The sequence below is a fragment of the Abrus precatorius genome, unplaced genomic scaffold (assembly GCF_003935025.1).
Source record: "Abrus precatorius isolate BTA unplaced genomic scaffold, Abrus_2018 Scaffold8, whole genome shotgun sequence".
NCBI classification, from domain to species: Eukaryota; Viridiplantae; Streptophyta; class Magnoliopsida; order Fabales; family Fabaceae; genus Abrus; species Abrus precatorius.
In genome coordinates this window covers 2,934,210-2,950,057 of record NW_020874428.1, presented here as the reverse complement: position 1 = coordinate 2,950,057, position 15,848 = coordinate 2,934,210, and the positions used below count along the sequence as shown (strand labels likewise).

General features: G+C 33.2%; 2 protein-coding genes across 3 annotated transcripts; both read left to right on the top strand.

Moving 5' to 3' along the window:
* Positions 1–2,481: 2,481 nt before the first annotated feature.
* LOC113846283 (transmembrane 9 superfamily member 8) lies at positions 2,482–7,022 on the top strand. Of its 2 annotated transcripts, none has more exons than XM_027474365.1 (7): positions 2,482–2,681; positions 4,090–4,254; positions 4,340–4,449; positions 4,531–4,636; positions 4,728–4,840; positions 4,943–5,093; positions 5,554–7,022. In XM_027474365.1, exons 1-7 carry the CDS (start codon positions 2,574–2,576, stop codon positions 6,709–6,711), a joined length of 1,911 nt encoding a protein of 636 aa, XP_027330166.1. In that variant the 5' UTR covers positions 2,482–2,573; the 3' UTR covers positions 6,712–7,022. The 2 variants fall into 2 exon arrangements, with proteins under 2 accessions (XP_027330166.1, XP_027330165.1); XM_027474364.1 differs by having other exon boundaries at positions 2,482–2,711; positions 5,554–7,015.
* Positions 7,023–10,230: 3,208 nt separating this feature from the next.
* On the top strand, positions 10,231–11,102 carry LOC113848173 (early nodulin-like protein 1). The gene is made up of 2 exons (XM_027477570.1): positions 10,231–10,405; positions 10,729–11,102. The coding sequence occupies exons 1-2, from the start codon at positions 10,231–10,233 to the stop codon at positions 11,100–11,102; spliced, it is 549 nt and encodes a 182-aa protein (XP_027333371.1).
* Positions 11,103–15,848: the final 4,746 nt, after the last annotated feature.

The window sequence follows — 15,848 nt, the reverse complement described above, 5'->3', positions numbered from 1 at the left end:
CAACCCATGATTATCATCGCAAGTCCTATGTATCATGATGTAAAGGTATAAAAGAGAGCATCATTGCATTTTATAAATAGAGAAATATCATCATTACTTAATTACTGATTTGATATTTTTCCGTTAATAGAGTAATCATTAAATGACACTACTATATATATATATATATATATATATATATATTAATTCGGAAACTATATCCTCCTCTTTGTACGTATCTAATCCTCTATTATGTATGCATTTTTGTTTTTGTCGACAGTATGTATGCATTCGATTATACAAATATCTGATGAGTGAATCTCAAGGGTTGGTTATGTTCTGAATATTAGGTCAAATCAAATTACTTTAAATTAAAATAGTCTAATCAAATAAGAAAATAATTTATATTTTTTTAATATCATACATATAATTACTTATGTAATCATGCATATAATCTCATGTGCTTAAATTGTAAATTTATCGTTAAAACTTAATAACTTAACAGCATCTTTTCTATTTTATTCAGGGCTGTCACAGCCCTGTCTGTTTCTGCGTTTGGGCTTTGGCCGATAGGGCTTTTTAATTCAGTTTGCCTTTGACCAATAAATAAAAAACTATCAAGAGAGATATCAAGTAGCCCAATAACATGGTTTTGAATTTTGTTTTTCATTGCTCTTATTCATACCCCTTTAGCATAATTTCAATGTATACTATGTATAACCTACGCATGGCAAATAGAAATGTCACACAAATAATAAGAATCGCTTATTCATCTAAAAATTAACCTGCATATAAATTATTCTATTGAAAGAATTTAAAAAAAAAAATTATCATGGTTTGCATTTTTTCATCGAAATGCAAATTGCAGTGTAAAATGGTCCAAACCCAACAAGTTTTAAACTGAGCCGAAACCTTGTAACAAATGGGCCAATAATAAAGAAATATGCGAACGACAGAACCTTATCCAACATGACCTGTTAAGTGTGAGGACACCAAGTTAAAGCCAGGTGACCAGAAATCTCTTTTGGACTAAGTTATTGTAAATAGACGCAGCACAGAAAACGCACAACACCTTGACCAAAAACAAAAAGAAAACGCATAACACTGTCAGGAGAATATAGATAATAATTTTAATATTATGAATATATTAAATTTTATAGTTTTTAATAAAATTTATTAAATTTAAATTCTTATCATATGTCTTTAAATTCACGTTAGAGTACAAATAAAAAATAGAAGTCGAAAACTATACTCAAAGTTTAAACCGTAGCCAATACGTTCTGCCAAGTGGCAACTCAGTAACTGAGCTGGCACTTTGTCGGTGGGTTTGTTTGTAATGAACGGCCATGTGCTTTATTTTTGGATAAAGAGGTGTGTTAGAATTTATTTAATTAAATTATATAAATATATAAAAAAATTAAATTAAATATATGGCTCATATATTTATTAATATATTTTTTACTGTAAATGTATATTAAATAAATTTTAAAGAATTTTTTTGTTTATTTATTTTTATCAGTACAGTACCAACTGGGCATTCTTCATGACTTTGAAGTCTTTCATATATTTTTCATTAAGAGAATGTCGTTTTCTTTAACTATGTAGTTAATGTATAATATAAACATGAATCTGTATCTTGGTTATGTTTCTTTCCTCATCTCACAATACTCCTTAATATTTATGACTTTCTTTAACAGGAATATAATGAAAATTATAAAATGTGTCTAACCCTTTTCTGTATAGAAACTTCGTTTTCATAAGAAGTGACAATCCAACCTTTTTTGGTTTGAAAATACAATGAAACCTAACATCCCGAGAAATTTCGTAGTCTCACCAAAACTATATTGTTATGTAGTAAATTTTGTGACGCTATATATTTGTTTAAGCTGTGCATGAACACTTTCCTATTTTTCCTTTCTGAGCTCGATCGAGAGTAGATAACATGTTTTTAACTTAAGATTTTAATAATCTCGTCGTTTTAATAGAAACACACAGAATAATATCATTAAGCTGTATTTTAATAAAAATTACCCTCTTCAACACTTGTTTTATTTGAAAAGAATCTTCCAGATCTGACGGATAAATTATTTTATACTTAAGATTTTGTTTTATTCTTACAATTTTTTTTTGTATTTTAGTTATTATCAAATAATAATGTGATTAAGTGAAGGATTATCATGTGTTAATTTTTTTAGAATTGTATTTGTGAAATATACTAAATTTTAAAAACTCATAAGCATTGTTTTTTATAATAAAATATTTAAATTGTTATTTTAGTTTATTTTCACGCATATTCATAAGCACTATTTTTTTTAAAAATTTAATAGTTAACCCATTCCTGGCCGATCTGATTTGACACAAACGAGAACCGTAAAATATTAAATTCCGATCCTGCCCTGGCTTCGAGTGGAAGCAGTGACGTGGCAAAATCACTGAGGCAAAGGAGAGTAACCGTACCCAATGGTAACCGGAGAGGAGGCATCACCTCGTTCTTCACCCCCTTATTATATCCGTCACAACGAACATAACAATTCGAAAAGCTCACAGATCTAACTCTATCTAACTATCTCGGTCTCGTTTCGATCTCGAACGCCATGGCGTTTTGGAGATCTCTCGCGTTCTCTTCGATCCTTCTTCTCCTTTTCATCCATGGCTCTCTCTGCTTCTACCTCCCCGGTGTCGCTCCGCAAGATTTCCAGAAGGTAACTTCCATTTCCATTTTACGTGCAATTGTTCTCATTGTTTTTGTTTTTTTCATTTTTTTGAAATTTCTCGTTTATTTCTCTCGTTCGTGTTTATAAACCGCTCGATCTGTGTTCAAATCTGAGATCTCAAATGAATATGACCGACACTATGCTTGTTGTAAATTGTTATGTTGTATTTTCTTTAAATAGGTTATTGTTTAGATTTTCTAAGTGATAATTTGGCAAACATTGCGGTACTGTTGTCTGGAGATTATTGTTGCAGTACATTTTGTGTGTGTGGAAGTGTTGTGGTCTTTATTTTGTGTTCTCTTGACTTCGATCTGCTGTCGGTGAAAGGTTTTGGTTGCTTTGGTGATGTGAGTGTGACGCATTTCGATGATTTGATCCACTAGTTGTTGTAATGATGTTACGCATTCTTGTGTGAACGGTTTAACGTTGGCAGTTGATTGAATTTGAGCTCAGCTTGTAAATAAAAATATGCTGTTTGCTGTAGATGCATTTGGTGTGTGAAGGCTTTGGAGATGTATGGTTAGAAGATTTTGACATTAGGACTGGGACTTAGTGCGTTTAATTTGTCTTGTTGTGGAGTCGCGTTGTATTATTTCCTTCTCTGTTTTCATGTACTTCCTTTGTCTTGTTCGAATCAGAGAATTAGTTTGAGTTTTGATAGAAGTAATTTAAACTTGCAATATATGCGTGTATTGTTGGGGCTGTCAAGTGGGAGGTGGAAACAGCTAATGTTGATAGTACAGTCATATTTGGACGGTCAATATTGGTTTTACTTGAAACAAATCTTGATGATTGCCATGTAAGATTAAATGGTTAGGGTTAGCTCCTCATATTATCACTCGATACACACACACAGTGAGTCACTGACACACTTTGTGGTACTTGCTTTTCGTCATTTTAATAAGGAGAACATAATCATATTTTGTCTGTTCTGTATACTGTCTAACAAACCCAAATATGCCACTTTTAGCCTGTGTATGGCACTATGGCTTCTGCATCTTGTCAAAAATCGGTGGTAACTGAATTTTAGTACTCTAAATTTGTAGTCTTTGTTTCTTAGCAGACGAGTATTTGATTTTCCTATGCCTAAATTCTACAACCTCTGGTTGACCACTGGCGTGCATGTGCTCAATAATTTACTTTATACTTTCATTTTGTTGTGTTATATATATATATATATATATATATTCTATTTGTCTTTATGGATAATTGGTTTTCTACATTTGACAAATGTGTTTCATTGCATGGATTTTGGTACTTCATTTTTTCCAAGAACATGTTAACCCCCTATCTTGTTAGGATTGTTTCCTACCGTTATATTCTGGTATGCTTATTGCCCAGGATACAAGCTTAGATCTACTTCTGAACTGACTATTCTATTATCTATATGGTGCAGGGAGATCCATTACAAGTGAAAGTAAACAAATTAACTTCAACTAAGACCCAACTTCCATACACATTTTATTCACTTCCTTATTGTACCCCAGATAAAATAGTGGATAGTGCTGAAAATCTTGGAGAAGTGCTTCGTGGTGATCGCATTGAAAACTCTCGTTATGTGGTAAGTTTTGTATGACATCTTAATTCTTGCCCGGTTAGTTGTGTTATGGTTGTCGACTAATTTGCTGTGGATCATCATATTGCAGTTCAAAATGCGTGAACCACAAATGTGCAATGTTGTGTGTAGGCTTAAACTTGATGCAAAAACCGCAAAAGCATTCAAAGAGAAGATTGATGATGAGTATCGGGTGAACATGTATGACATGCAGTAATTGTCTTATATTTTCGTCCCACTTCTCTGCCACAATATTATAATGAATCTACCTTTTACTTTCAGGATCCTAGATAATCTTCCTCTGGTTGTTCCCATAAAACGTGTGGATCAGGACTCTACTGTTTATCAGCTTGGTTTCCATGTTGGACTCAAAGGGCAATATAGTGGGGTATGCTCATTACTTTGTAACACAATTTCTCTGTTCTTGTGACTAGTGAATGCCAAATGTTTTATTGTGCTTACTTTGTTGAAATACACAGAGCAAGGAGGAGAAGTACTTTATTCACAACCACTTGGCTTTTACTGTCAAGTATCATCGAGATATGCTAACTGAATCTGCTAGAATTGTGGGCTTTGAGGTTAGGCCATTCAGGTCAGTAGTTTTGTTCCTGCTTTGTTCTATGAATATATTCCATTTAACCAGTTGTGATTTTTATTCAATAATGATTTTCCAAATCTGAATGTTGATGTGCAGTGTTAAACATGAATATGAAGGGAAATGGGATGAGAAGACACGTTTGACAACCTGTGACCCGCATGCCAAACACACAGTTGTAAACTCCAACACTCCTCAAGAGGTTGAAGAGAACAAGGAAATTATCTTCACATATGATGTTGAATTCCAGGTGAGTTTATCTTGATGAAATGGTACATGTATACTTTCGTTGCTAATTACTAGTTAGTAACCCTTACAGTAGTGGACATAAGCCATGTAATTAAAAATATGTTGTCGAGTAGAGTAGCTGGTTTATGACTAAGGGGGGGGTACTTGGAAGAGCTTATGGAAAGTCTATCAAAATTGTTTACACCTCTTATTTCTTGTACGCTTTTTTTAGGTTATTATAACGAGCACTTTGCCTATTTCAAATTCCATTAAGTTTTATAATTAAATTTATACTCTAAACCCTGAGGGCACTTGATTAAACTTTTAACCTAAATACACCTTAAGTAGATCAAATTCCATTTTTATTTTTTCTTCCTTTTATCTTTATCGTAGTTTTTCTGGTCCTTCTCTCGTTGTTATTTTGGGAAAGGATCTGATTATGGTATCAATTTCTTATGACTTGAACCTTTGGCTACATTCAGGAGAGTGATGTGAAGTGGGCTTCAAGATGGGATGCCTATTTGCTGATGAGTGATGACCAGATTCACTGGTTCTCAATTGTGAACTCTCTGATGATTGTTCTTTTTCTCTCGGGAATGGTGGCAATGATAATGCTGCGTACACTTTACCGTGATATTTCAAAATACAATGAGTTAGAGACCCAAGAAGAAGCACAGGAAGAGACTGGTTGGAAGCTTGTCCATGGTGATGTTTTTAGGCCACCAAACAACTCAGATTTGCTGTGTGTTTATGCTGGAACTGGTGTTCAGTTTTTTGGGATGGTAGTAGTGACAATGATGTTTGCTGTCCTGGGGTTCCTTTCTCCTTCAAATCGAGGTGGGCTAATGACAGCCATGCTCTTGCTTTGGGTTTTCATGGGGATTTTTGCTGGTTATGCCTCAGCCCGCTTGTACAAAATGTTCAAAGGAACGGAGTGGAAGAAAATTGCCCTCAGAACTGCAATCATGTTCCCTGCAACTGTTTGTGCCATTTTCTTTGTATTAAATGCTCTCATATGGGGACAAAAATCGTCTGGAGCTGTGCCATTCGGAACAATGTTTGCTTTGATCTTTTTGTGGTTTGGGATCTCTGTTCCACTTGTATTTGTGGGTGCCTATGTTGGATTTAAGAAGCCTGCAATTGAGAACCCTGTGAAGACTAACAAAATCCCAAGGCAGATCCCCGAGCAGGCGTGGTACATGAATCCAGTCTTCTCAGTCCTGATCGGGGGAATACTTCCATTTGGAGCTGTTTTCATTGAGCTTTTCTTTATTCTCACTTCAATCTGGTTGAATCAGTTCTACTACATCTTCGGGTTCCTCTTTTTGGTCTTTGTCATCCTCATTGTCACTTGTGCTGAAATAACCATTGTGCTTTGCTACTTCCAGTTGTGCAGTGAGGATTACTTGTGGTGGTGGCGATCATATCTCACATCCGGCTCTTCTGCTATGTACCTCTTTCTTTATGCGACATTCTACTTCTTCACCAAGCTTGAAATCACGAAGTTTGTATCAGGGATATTATACTTCGGTTATATGCTTATAGCGTCCTATGCCTTTTTTGTTGTGACCGGAACCATCGGATTTTACGCATGCTTTTGGTTCACAAGGCTTATCTACTCCTCAGTCAAAATTGATTAGTGATAGCAATCAGTGGTTGGGTTAAGCTACTATACTTCTGAAAGGATGAAGAACATTTGTGTAAGGATTTTGAAATTCGGGTACTGTCGTGTTCAGAATCAGATGTAACCTATTCTATACAATTTTGAATTGTGACGACACCGTTATTCTTTTGTTTCAATATCTTTTACTTGCCTGAGTTACCCAAGTATAGATTTTAAGGTACCCTGCAGTCTAAGTTGGCTGTTTCTGTGTTAATCTCGGAGAATGACAATTTGGCTCTGTGTCAGATGATTTTTTATTATTAGCAGTGTAATAAAAATGAATTTTCGTCAACGTAGTTCGCATTCATGAGCATCGATGCCCTTTGAATTGTCTTTCTTCTTACCTTATTATTATGCGGAACCGTACGCTTTTTTTTTATAACTTGGTTATCCTCCAGATGCAAATGTGAGGATTGCACATTTGATAAATAATTCAAGTGAACCAAAATTCATATATAATGGGAAATTCTTTATGGCTTTGCAAGTTTTTTATTTTTGTTTGTGCTACTAGTTTCCAAAGCAGTATGCAGTAGATGCATTGATCCCTGCTTCCATACTATTTTATCAATGACATAATTATACAGATTTCTCTTGAGATTAGCAGTTGTTTCAGAAATTCTCTTTCTTGTTCATTCCTTTTAATTTTAGGAGGTATATAGTTTTAGCATATAAAAGGACGTAAGCGTTATCTTGACTATTCATACCCTACTCTTATCAATTCTAAGAAGAGGGAAGGCAATTTTACTTCTTTTGCTTTACATATAAACTAATTCTTAAAATTTGTATTATTTTACAATGAATAACTCGGAATATTTTTCCTTGAGTGGATTAGAACTAATTTATGAAACTTGCGATAAAATTAATTCACTTTTAAAATACATCTATATTGTAGTTTAACTAAGATCGAACCAACTGACTTACGTAAGAACCCGTCAATCCAATTTTATATATATACTCAAATACGATTACTTAACCAATATAATGTCGGTAACACAATCTGTGATCAAAATGGTTGAGGCAGAGGCAGAAAGCAACTCAATGTGCGCTGCTTCAAGTAGGATACAATCATAAAAAGATTGAGCTCCAAAAAAAATAAAAATGACTAACCAATCTAAAATACAATTGGACTACCCTTTTGTCAATTCTTTACACAACACGCATAGTGAAGTATTGTGAAAATACTATTTTTTGAAAACTACCATTAAGAATATGACAAATTAACAAACATCATATTAACGTGTATGATATGAAGTAGAACAAGGCATAGCATTTTGCTTCATTTGGTATCGTGATTTTACATTTCTACCACAAACCTGTAGTCGTACTTCTTCCCTTATAACAATAATTAAACACAAAAAGAAACATAAAATGAAGAAACACCATTGAGTCATCGATGATCCCACCCAACAAACGCATACATATATGATGATATTGATTTTATTTCCTAGCATGAGTCTCCTCAGGCTTGGCAACACCAACAGAAACCTTTGCTACATCCTTAGCACTAGCCTCGGGCTTCTTCTTGGCGTATAAGACAAAGTATCCTACAGCAGCTGTAATAAGCAAACCAGCTACGGCCATTGTGGTGTAGTTGTAAGGAAGTGATTTCCTTTGGTGAAGTACTTCAGTAGCACCATGACCCGCCCCTCTCTTTGAGGCTTCTGCTTGTGCTTGTTCTTTACTCATTTTCTTCCACTCTTCCTTTCCTTCATCCATGTCTCTCCCTCTCTGCATTTGGAATATTATTACGTTGTTGTCACTTAATTACCAATGTACCTCAAAACGATGAAATAACGTTGTTAGCCACGTCTTACCCCAACTTGGCTCTGTTACAAACACGTAGTTGCTACGCGTCACTGAAGCCATGCACGCGTAATTCAACAAATGAAAAAGCCTTTTCAATTGCTTAATGAGTGTACGTCTGTATTCACCGAGTGAAGCATCCATCTAGTGCCTTCTTCAATTGCCATAATTTTTAACTAATTTTAATTAAATTATTAAAAATATATTTGAAAGTCTATTTTTCGTTGCAAAATTTCATGTAAAATATACTTAATATTGTGATACTTTTGAGTAGAGATAAAATGAAGTTAGTTTAAATCATATTCTATTTTAAATAAATTTGAGTTATTTTCTAAATTTTAATTTGTTACCAAAAATGCTTTTGTTTAATTGCGAGAAGTTTCATACTTATTTGTGATAAATTTAAATAACCGACTAAAACCATTTTTTTAGGAATAATAATAAACTTCAAACAATCCATTATTTTATTTGTTCCCTAAACAAATATTTTCAATTAGAACTTATAAAAAGTTAGACAAATGCTAATCACTATTTTTAAAATATTATTAATATTTTTTTCATGATTTTAATATGTTTTAATATAACTTTTAATGAATATATTTTATTTTAATTCTCTACTGAACATTAATTAATAAGATTTATAAAATATTTTATTATTTCAATATGTTTTAATATAATTTTTAATGAATATACTACTCACATTTTTGTTAATTTTATCTTAAATTTTAAAAATTAAAATTGTCACTTAATTTTTTTATTATTTTGTATAAATTTGTATATTCTTTTGTAAATACTTATTTGAATATTTATAAAAATTATGTTATTTTTTATTTTTTCAAATTTAAAATTTATTTGAGTCTTCTCTCTTAAATTATAGTTATTAATATATATTAATTATTAATATTTAAAATAACTTTTTTTAACAGTATACAAAAAATTATTTTAAAAGAGTACACAGTCTCGTAGATAGTATGGAGCAGGATTGGACCAAATTGAAAGCTTTTGGAGAAAGTGAATGCAATGCAAAGTTTCAAGCTCCATTTTCTCTGTTCAATTGAAAATTTTATCCGTTTCTACAAAATTTGCACTAAAAGTAAAATATCAGATGCTGCACACTGCACACAGACACATGCAGGCCCTTCCAAATTTCAATTATCATAATATAATGCTTTTTGACCGTTACTGTTCCAAATTTATCCTCCTTTATGCTCAAAATTCATTGTAAAATTTATTAATTAAAATATTTTTAATATGATTTAAACATGCCTATTAATAATTAATATATAGTATTTTTTATTAAAAACTAGTTTTCATTGTATGTGCTTAACAGTGAATATATATGTTAAAAAATATAAGTAAAAATATTAACCTTAATTCTTAAAATTAAGTTTGAGCAAATAGAAATTTATTAAAAATATTTATTACACCGAGAATATAAAAAGAAATTAATATTAACATAGCCGTTAATATTCATTTAATAAAAATTGTATCTTTAAATCCAAATCTCACTCGATATTCCCAAGGACTCTTAACGGCTAGTTTTAAATTTTCAGTTCTCACAGCCACCATAAATACAATGTTCCACCCCGAGTCACTGCAAAACCCTTGATTCTATTCTAGGCTATGCTTCTGTGAGAAAAAAACCAAAAAAACAAAAAGAAAAAAAAAATCAACACAGTTTTGATAGAAAACAATGGCTGGCTTTTCAACACTTTCTCTTTTGGTGTTTTTCCTTCTCTTTGGGTTCTCTGTAGCTAAGGAAACATTGGTTGGAGGCAAGACAGATGCATGGAAGATTCCTTCTTCTCAGTCAGACTCGCTCAATCAATGGGCTGAAAGATCTCGTTTCCAAGTTGGCGACTATCTTGGTAGTAGCTTTATTTCCATTATTTATCTTTTTTGTATATTTATTTTAACTATTAAACATTAAGTACTGCTCACTTTTAAAATCAGCATTTTATCTTAACAATGATTATTTTAGCAATTATGTGATTATCAACCTTGACTGAATTTAAACATCTATAAACGATGGAATCAGAATACTTATCTTTATTTTAGTTATTGAGACAAAATCTATATTTGAGATACAACGTTGAATTTAATTGAATAAAAATACCAACTGAATTGTAAGTTTTGTCCATATTTTAAGCAAGCTGCGGAAATTTGATAAGTTGCTCATTTTTGTGCCCAGTTTGGAAATATGATGGTGGGAAAGATTCAGTAATAGAAGTAAACAGAGAGGATTATGGTAATTGTAGTGTGTCAAAGCCCATAAAAGAGTACAATGATGGGAACACAAAGGTGAAGCTTGAACATCCTGGGCCATTCTACTTCATAAGTGGAGCAAAGGGTCACTGTGAGAAGGGTCAAAAGCTGGTTGTGGTGGTTTTGACTCCAAGGGGAAGAACGAACAGTGCTATTTCGCCAACAACTTCACCTTCACCTTCACCTTCTTCAGCAGAGTTTGAAGGTCCAGCTGTTGCTCCAAGTCCGACAAGCAGTGCCACAGCTTTGCCAAATGGCCTTGTTGGAGTATTTTTTGCTATGTGGCTGTTTTCTATGTGAATTGTCCCATTCATGCATCCATTGATGTTATGTTCTTACTAGTACCATAATGCTGTCACACTGAGGTGATTGCCAAGTCTTGTTATAATTTTTTTTTTTGGTTTTGGTAACTATCATTCATTATTAGAAAAGGGTTTCTGCAAAATTCATTTTTGAAGTCTTTGCAGTGGTGAAAAATTTTAAAATTATTGTTGCACGATGTTCGATTATTAAACAAATGTATTAGAAATTTTCCTATAACTTTTAGGGAAAAATATGGATTTGAGCTATTAATTAATTCAGAATTTGATCTATAAATTAATTTACAAAAATTGAAGTTTAATAAATGAACTAGTATTTTCTTTTCAGTTTACAAAATTTCTAGACCAAAAAGACAAATTTTAATTTTAAATATTTAAAAATGTGTATATAAGAACAGATCAGTCACATGATTAGTTTATAAAAATGGCACCAGTATTTTTCTTTTAATTATTTTAATCCTTTAACAAACTTTCCGGACCAAAGAAACAAACCAGATTATATTTAAAATATATGTAAGAACAATTTTTATTTTAAATTTGTGAGAAGTACAATTTAGATCATATACAAATTAAATAGTTATATGTATTTTTCTTTTAATTTTGACTATTTTAAGACCAATTTAAAAAATATTACGGAAATTTCTTTTAATCTTGATTATGTTAATAATTTAACAAAATTTCTGGGCCAAAGAAACAAACCAGATTATATTTAAAATATATGTAAGAACAATTTTTATTTTAAATTTGTGAGAAGTACAATTTAGATCATATACAAATTAAATAGTTATATGTATTTTTCTTTTAATTTTGACTATTTTAAGACCAATTTAAAAAATATTACGGAAATTTCTTTTAATCTTGATTATGTTAATAATTTAACAAAATTTCTGGGCCAAAGAAACAACTTAATAAATTTTAAATATTTAAAGTGTTTGTAAGAACGATTTTTATTTTAAATTTGTGAGAAGTACAAATTTTTCATTTTAATTTTGACTATTTAAATAAAATTTAATGGTGCGTATTATTAATTAAGGGGAAAAGTATTATTTTTCCGTAACATGAAAATATTATAGCAGTAGAAAACAGTAATTATTAATTGAAACTAGAGCAATCCGGGTTTACAACTGAAGTTCAAAGGTAGATTCCATTTGCAAAACCCTAAACCATATTTTGACAAATGATTTGCTGCAAAACTGCGAAGAAATAACTTTATAATAGCACATTAATTGAGGCTAATTTGATTGCATCATTGCTCCCTTGTACAGGGACTACATCAGATTTGTTTTCACTGTGGTAAATATGGTCAACGGAAGGATTCTTGCTGAACCAAAAACAATTATCCATGGAACTCGTGCTAGCAATGACAGTAGACCAAGTTACATACGAAGGTAGAGCTAACGTCAGCGTTTCAATGACACAATTTAAAAATGGTAAAGAGAGAGAATCTCGCGAGAAATCAGGAACCGGAGGATTATACAGATCGCATGATACCAAGAGATATTTCAGTCCCGAGATGTTGGTTAAAAAACCTGTTAGGAAAAAAAAAAGAGAAATTGGTAAGTAATGAAGGGACTTCAATTCCTGTGAGTAAAATTCGCAACACCCAATTTACTATGGCTCAACGGTTTAAAGCCTTAATGAATGAAGAGAAAGAGCAGATTTCTGTATGTGAAGTGCATCAAATGGAGGACCATGTGGATGTGGGTGATGTTAATGAAGGGCCTCAGCAGAATGAAGGCCCAATTAAGGAAAAGCAGTCCACCTCGTTAGAAGCTAAGGTCCGTATAAATTTTGAAGGCAAAAATCCTCAGACCAAAGCTGGGAAAGCCCAATAACCTGTAATTTCTTTAAGGAACCCGAAGAATAAGTCCATACAGCATAATTTAATTGTGTAGAAAGATAATCTTTCTTCTGAACGTCAAAGTGACCCTACTGCTTTGGACAAGGAAAAAATCATGATGAAAGAAAAAGAGACAGGAATGTTATGTGATATGAAAAAGATGGCCCCTTATGGGAATAGTTTTATAGATAATTTCACTACTCATAATTGTTATCCGAACAAAGAGCAAGTGTATTTTGGTATAAACATTAGGATAAAAAATGATGTTGCATCTGCTATTCTTAAACCTCCAGAGTTAATTAGAAGCAATTGTAGCAGTAGTGAATAGGATATGGTCATTGATAAATCAAGAAGGCCCGAGAATCTGGATGCTCCCATGGTTGATACCACGCTCAGTATGATGAATGGTTGTGACAACTATCTTTTCCAACAGTCTAAATGAATATTTTATCTTAGAATTGTAGGGGGACTGGTCACAAAGGATTCCCTAGGCTATTACAGGACTTGCATAGATCGCATAATGTGAATTTGATGATCCTTATGGAGACACATACAGGTGGAGACAGAGCAAAAAAAATCATTCAAAAGATAGGCTTTAATGAGTTTTTCGTGGTAGATGCGTTTGGTCATGCAAGGGATATTTGGTGTTTATGAGATACTAATAGCTGGAAGGTTGTGATTATCTCTGGTGTCCAATTTATTCACATGAAGGTACAATGGCATAATGATGATCCTTGGTTCTTAACTGCGGTGTATGGCAACCCCCAAGCCTTATCAAGACGTGACCTTTGGTATAACTTAAAGAACATTGTCCAATCAGTGTCTTCTCAACCTTGGTGCTTGGTTGGTGACTTCAATACTACTTTGAATAGTTGGGATCGTAAAGGTGGATCGAGGGATACTCAGAATCTAGCTTGCCCTTTATTTTAAGCCTTTATGAGAGATTGTAACCTTATGGATGTTGGCTTTGTTGGCTCCCCCTTTACCTGGAAACGTGGTACGTTGTATGAACGTCTTGATAAAATTATTCTTAACTTGGATTGAAGACTTAGATTTGAGCTTCCGCCATCTTTCTCCCTTCAAATCTGATCATAACCCGCTGCTTATGGATTTTCATAAATCTGATGGTCCGAATAGAGGTAGACGTCCCTTTCGTTTTGTGACTGCTTGACTAACTCATGAGGACCTCCCAAATGTTGTTCGTAATTTATGGAATGACACATCTTCATGGAATACTAAGTTGACTACCCTGAGGGATGGGTTGAGAGATTGGAACCAAAAATGTCTTTGGTAATATCTTCAAGCAAAAAAAGGAAATTATGAAGCGGCTTGATGGTATATCTAGGAGTCTCTCACAGGGCCCTAATGTATATCTGGAAGGCCTTCAACAAAAGCTTTGGAAGGACTATGAGAAAATCTTGTTGCGTGAGGAGCTTCTATGGTTCCAAAAGTCTAAGTGTAAGTGGTTACAGTTTGGAGATAAGAATATAGTAAATATTTTCATGGGACTACTATAGTGAGACGTAAAAAAAATAAAATTGAAAGTTTGCAAGCTGATGATGGGAGCTGGATTACTGATGGTTATGTGTTGGAACATCATACCCTTAACTACTTCCGCTCTCTATACAAGGACGAAGATCTAGCAATTGAGTTTTGCCTCCATGGATGCTTTCCAAGTATGCTTGCTAATCAGTTTGATAGTTTGAATATTGATATTTTTGCCGAAGAGATTAAAAAAGCTATATTTTTCGTGGGAGGTTCTCAAAGCTCCTGGAAAGGATGGTTTCCAAGCAATATTCTACCAGAGTTACTAGAAAATTGCGAGTCCTTCTCTATGCTCTTTTCTTAAAGGTCTTTATCATAGTCCTAGTGGTATTAGAGATATTAACGAGACTCTCATTACATTGATTCTTAAGCTGGACATAGTGACTTCTATTAAGCAATTTCGGCCTATTAGTTTGTATAATGTGTCTTATAAAGCTATCACTAAGCTGTTGGCTAGTTGGTTGAGAAGTATTATGAATCATGTGGTTAGGCCAAGTCAGTGCAGCTTTGTTGCAGGGAGGCATAGGAATGATAATATTGTTATTACTCAAGAAACTATTCATTCTATGAGGAAGTTGAAAGGTAAGAAGGGGTTTATGGCAATCAAAATTGATTTTGAGAAAGCTTATGACAGGCTAAAATGGAGTTTCATAGCAGATACTTTGATTGATGTTGGCATCCCCAAAAAAATGCGTCAGGTTATCATGCATTGCATTAGCTCTCCCTCTATGAACTTGCTTTGGACTGGGGAGATGTTGGATTAATTTAGTCCTGAACGTGGTATTCGTCAAGGTGATCCTATCTCCCCCTACATTTTTGTCCTTTGCTTGGAAAGATTTGCCCATCTTATTAATGTTGCGGTTGATAATGGATTGTGGAAGCCTATACAGTTGTCCAGAGGTGGTCCTAAAATTACTCATCTTGCCTTTGCGGATGACTTGGTCCTCTTTGCTGAAGTAGGTCTTGATCAGGTTCATTCTATATCTTCCTGTCTTGATATTTTTTGTCAAAGTTCAGGACAACACATTAATAAAGATAAAACTAGAATTTTTTTTCTCTAGGAATGTAAATCATAATATTAGAAATGAAATTAGTTCCTCTTTTGGTTTCCAAAGAACTGATGATTTGGGTAAATACCTAAGTGTTCCTTTATTTCATAAAAAAGTTTCTAGGAATACTTTTAAATTTATTATTGATAAAGCTAACCAAAGGTTGAGTTCCTAGAAGGCAAAGACCCCCTCTTTTGCAGGTAGGTTGACGCTTACTAAATCTGTGCTTGGAGCTCTCCCTGCCTATGCGATGCAAAAGTGCTGGATTCCCAAACAAGTATGCGATGATCTT

Bases quoted from the DNA above. Each gene is read 5' to 3' on its own strand.
- LOC113846283 (XM_027474364.1), top strand. From the start codon at position 2,574: ATGGCGTTTTGGAGATCTCTCGCGTTCTCTTCGATCCTTCTTCTCCTT. The intron at 2,712-4,089 runs GTTCTCATTGTT...TATATGGTGCAG, and splicing joins TTTCCATTTTACGTGCAATT to GGAGATCCATTACAAGTGAA. The intron at 4,637-4,727 runs GTATGCTCATTA...TGAAATACACAG, and splicing joins TCAAAGGGCAATATAGTGGG to AGCAAGGAGGAGAAGTACTT.
- LOC113848173 (XM_027477570.1), top strand. From the start codon at position 10,231: ATGGCTGGCTTTTCAACACTTTCTCTTTTGGTGTTTTTCCTTCTCTTT. The intron at 10,406-10,728 runs GTAGTAGCTTTA...TTTTGTGCCCAG, and splicing joins CCAAGTTGGCGACTATCTTG to TTTGGAAATATGATGGTGGG.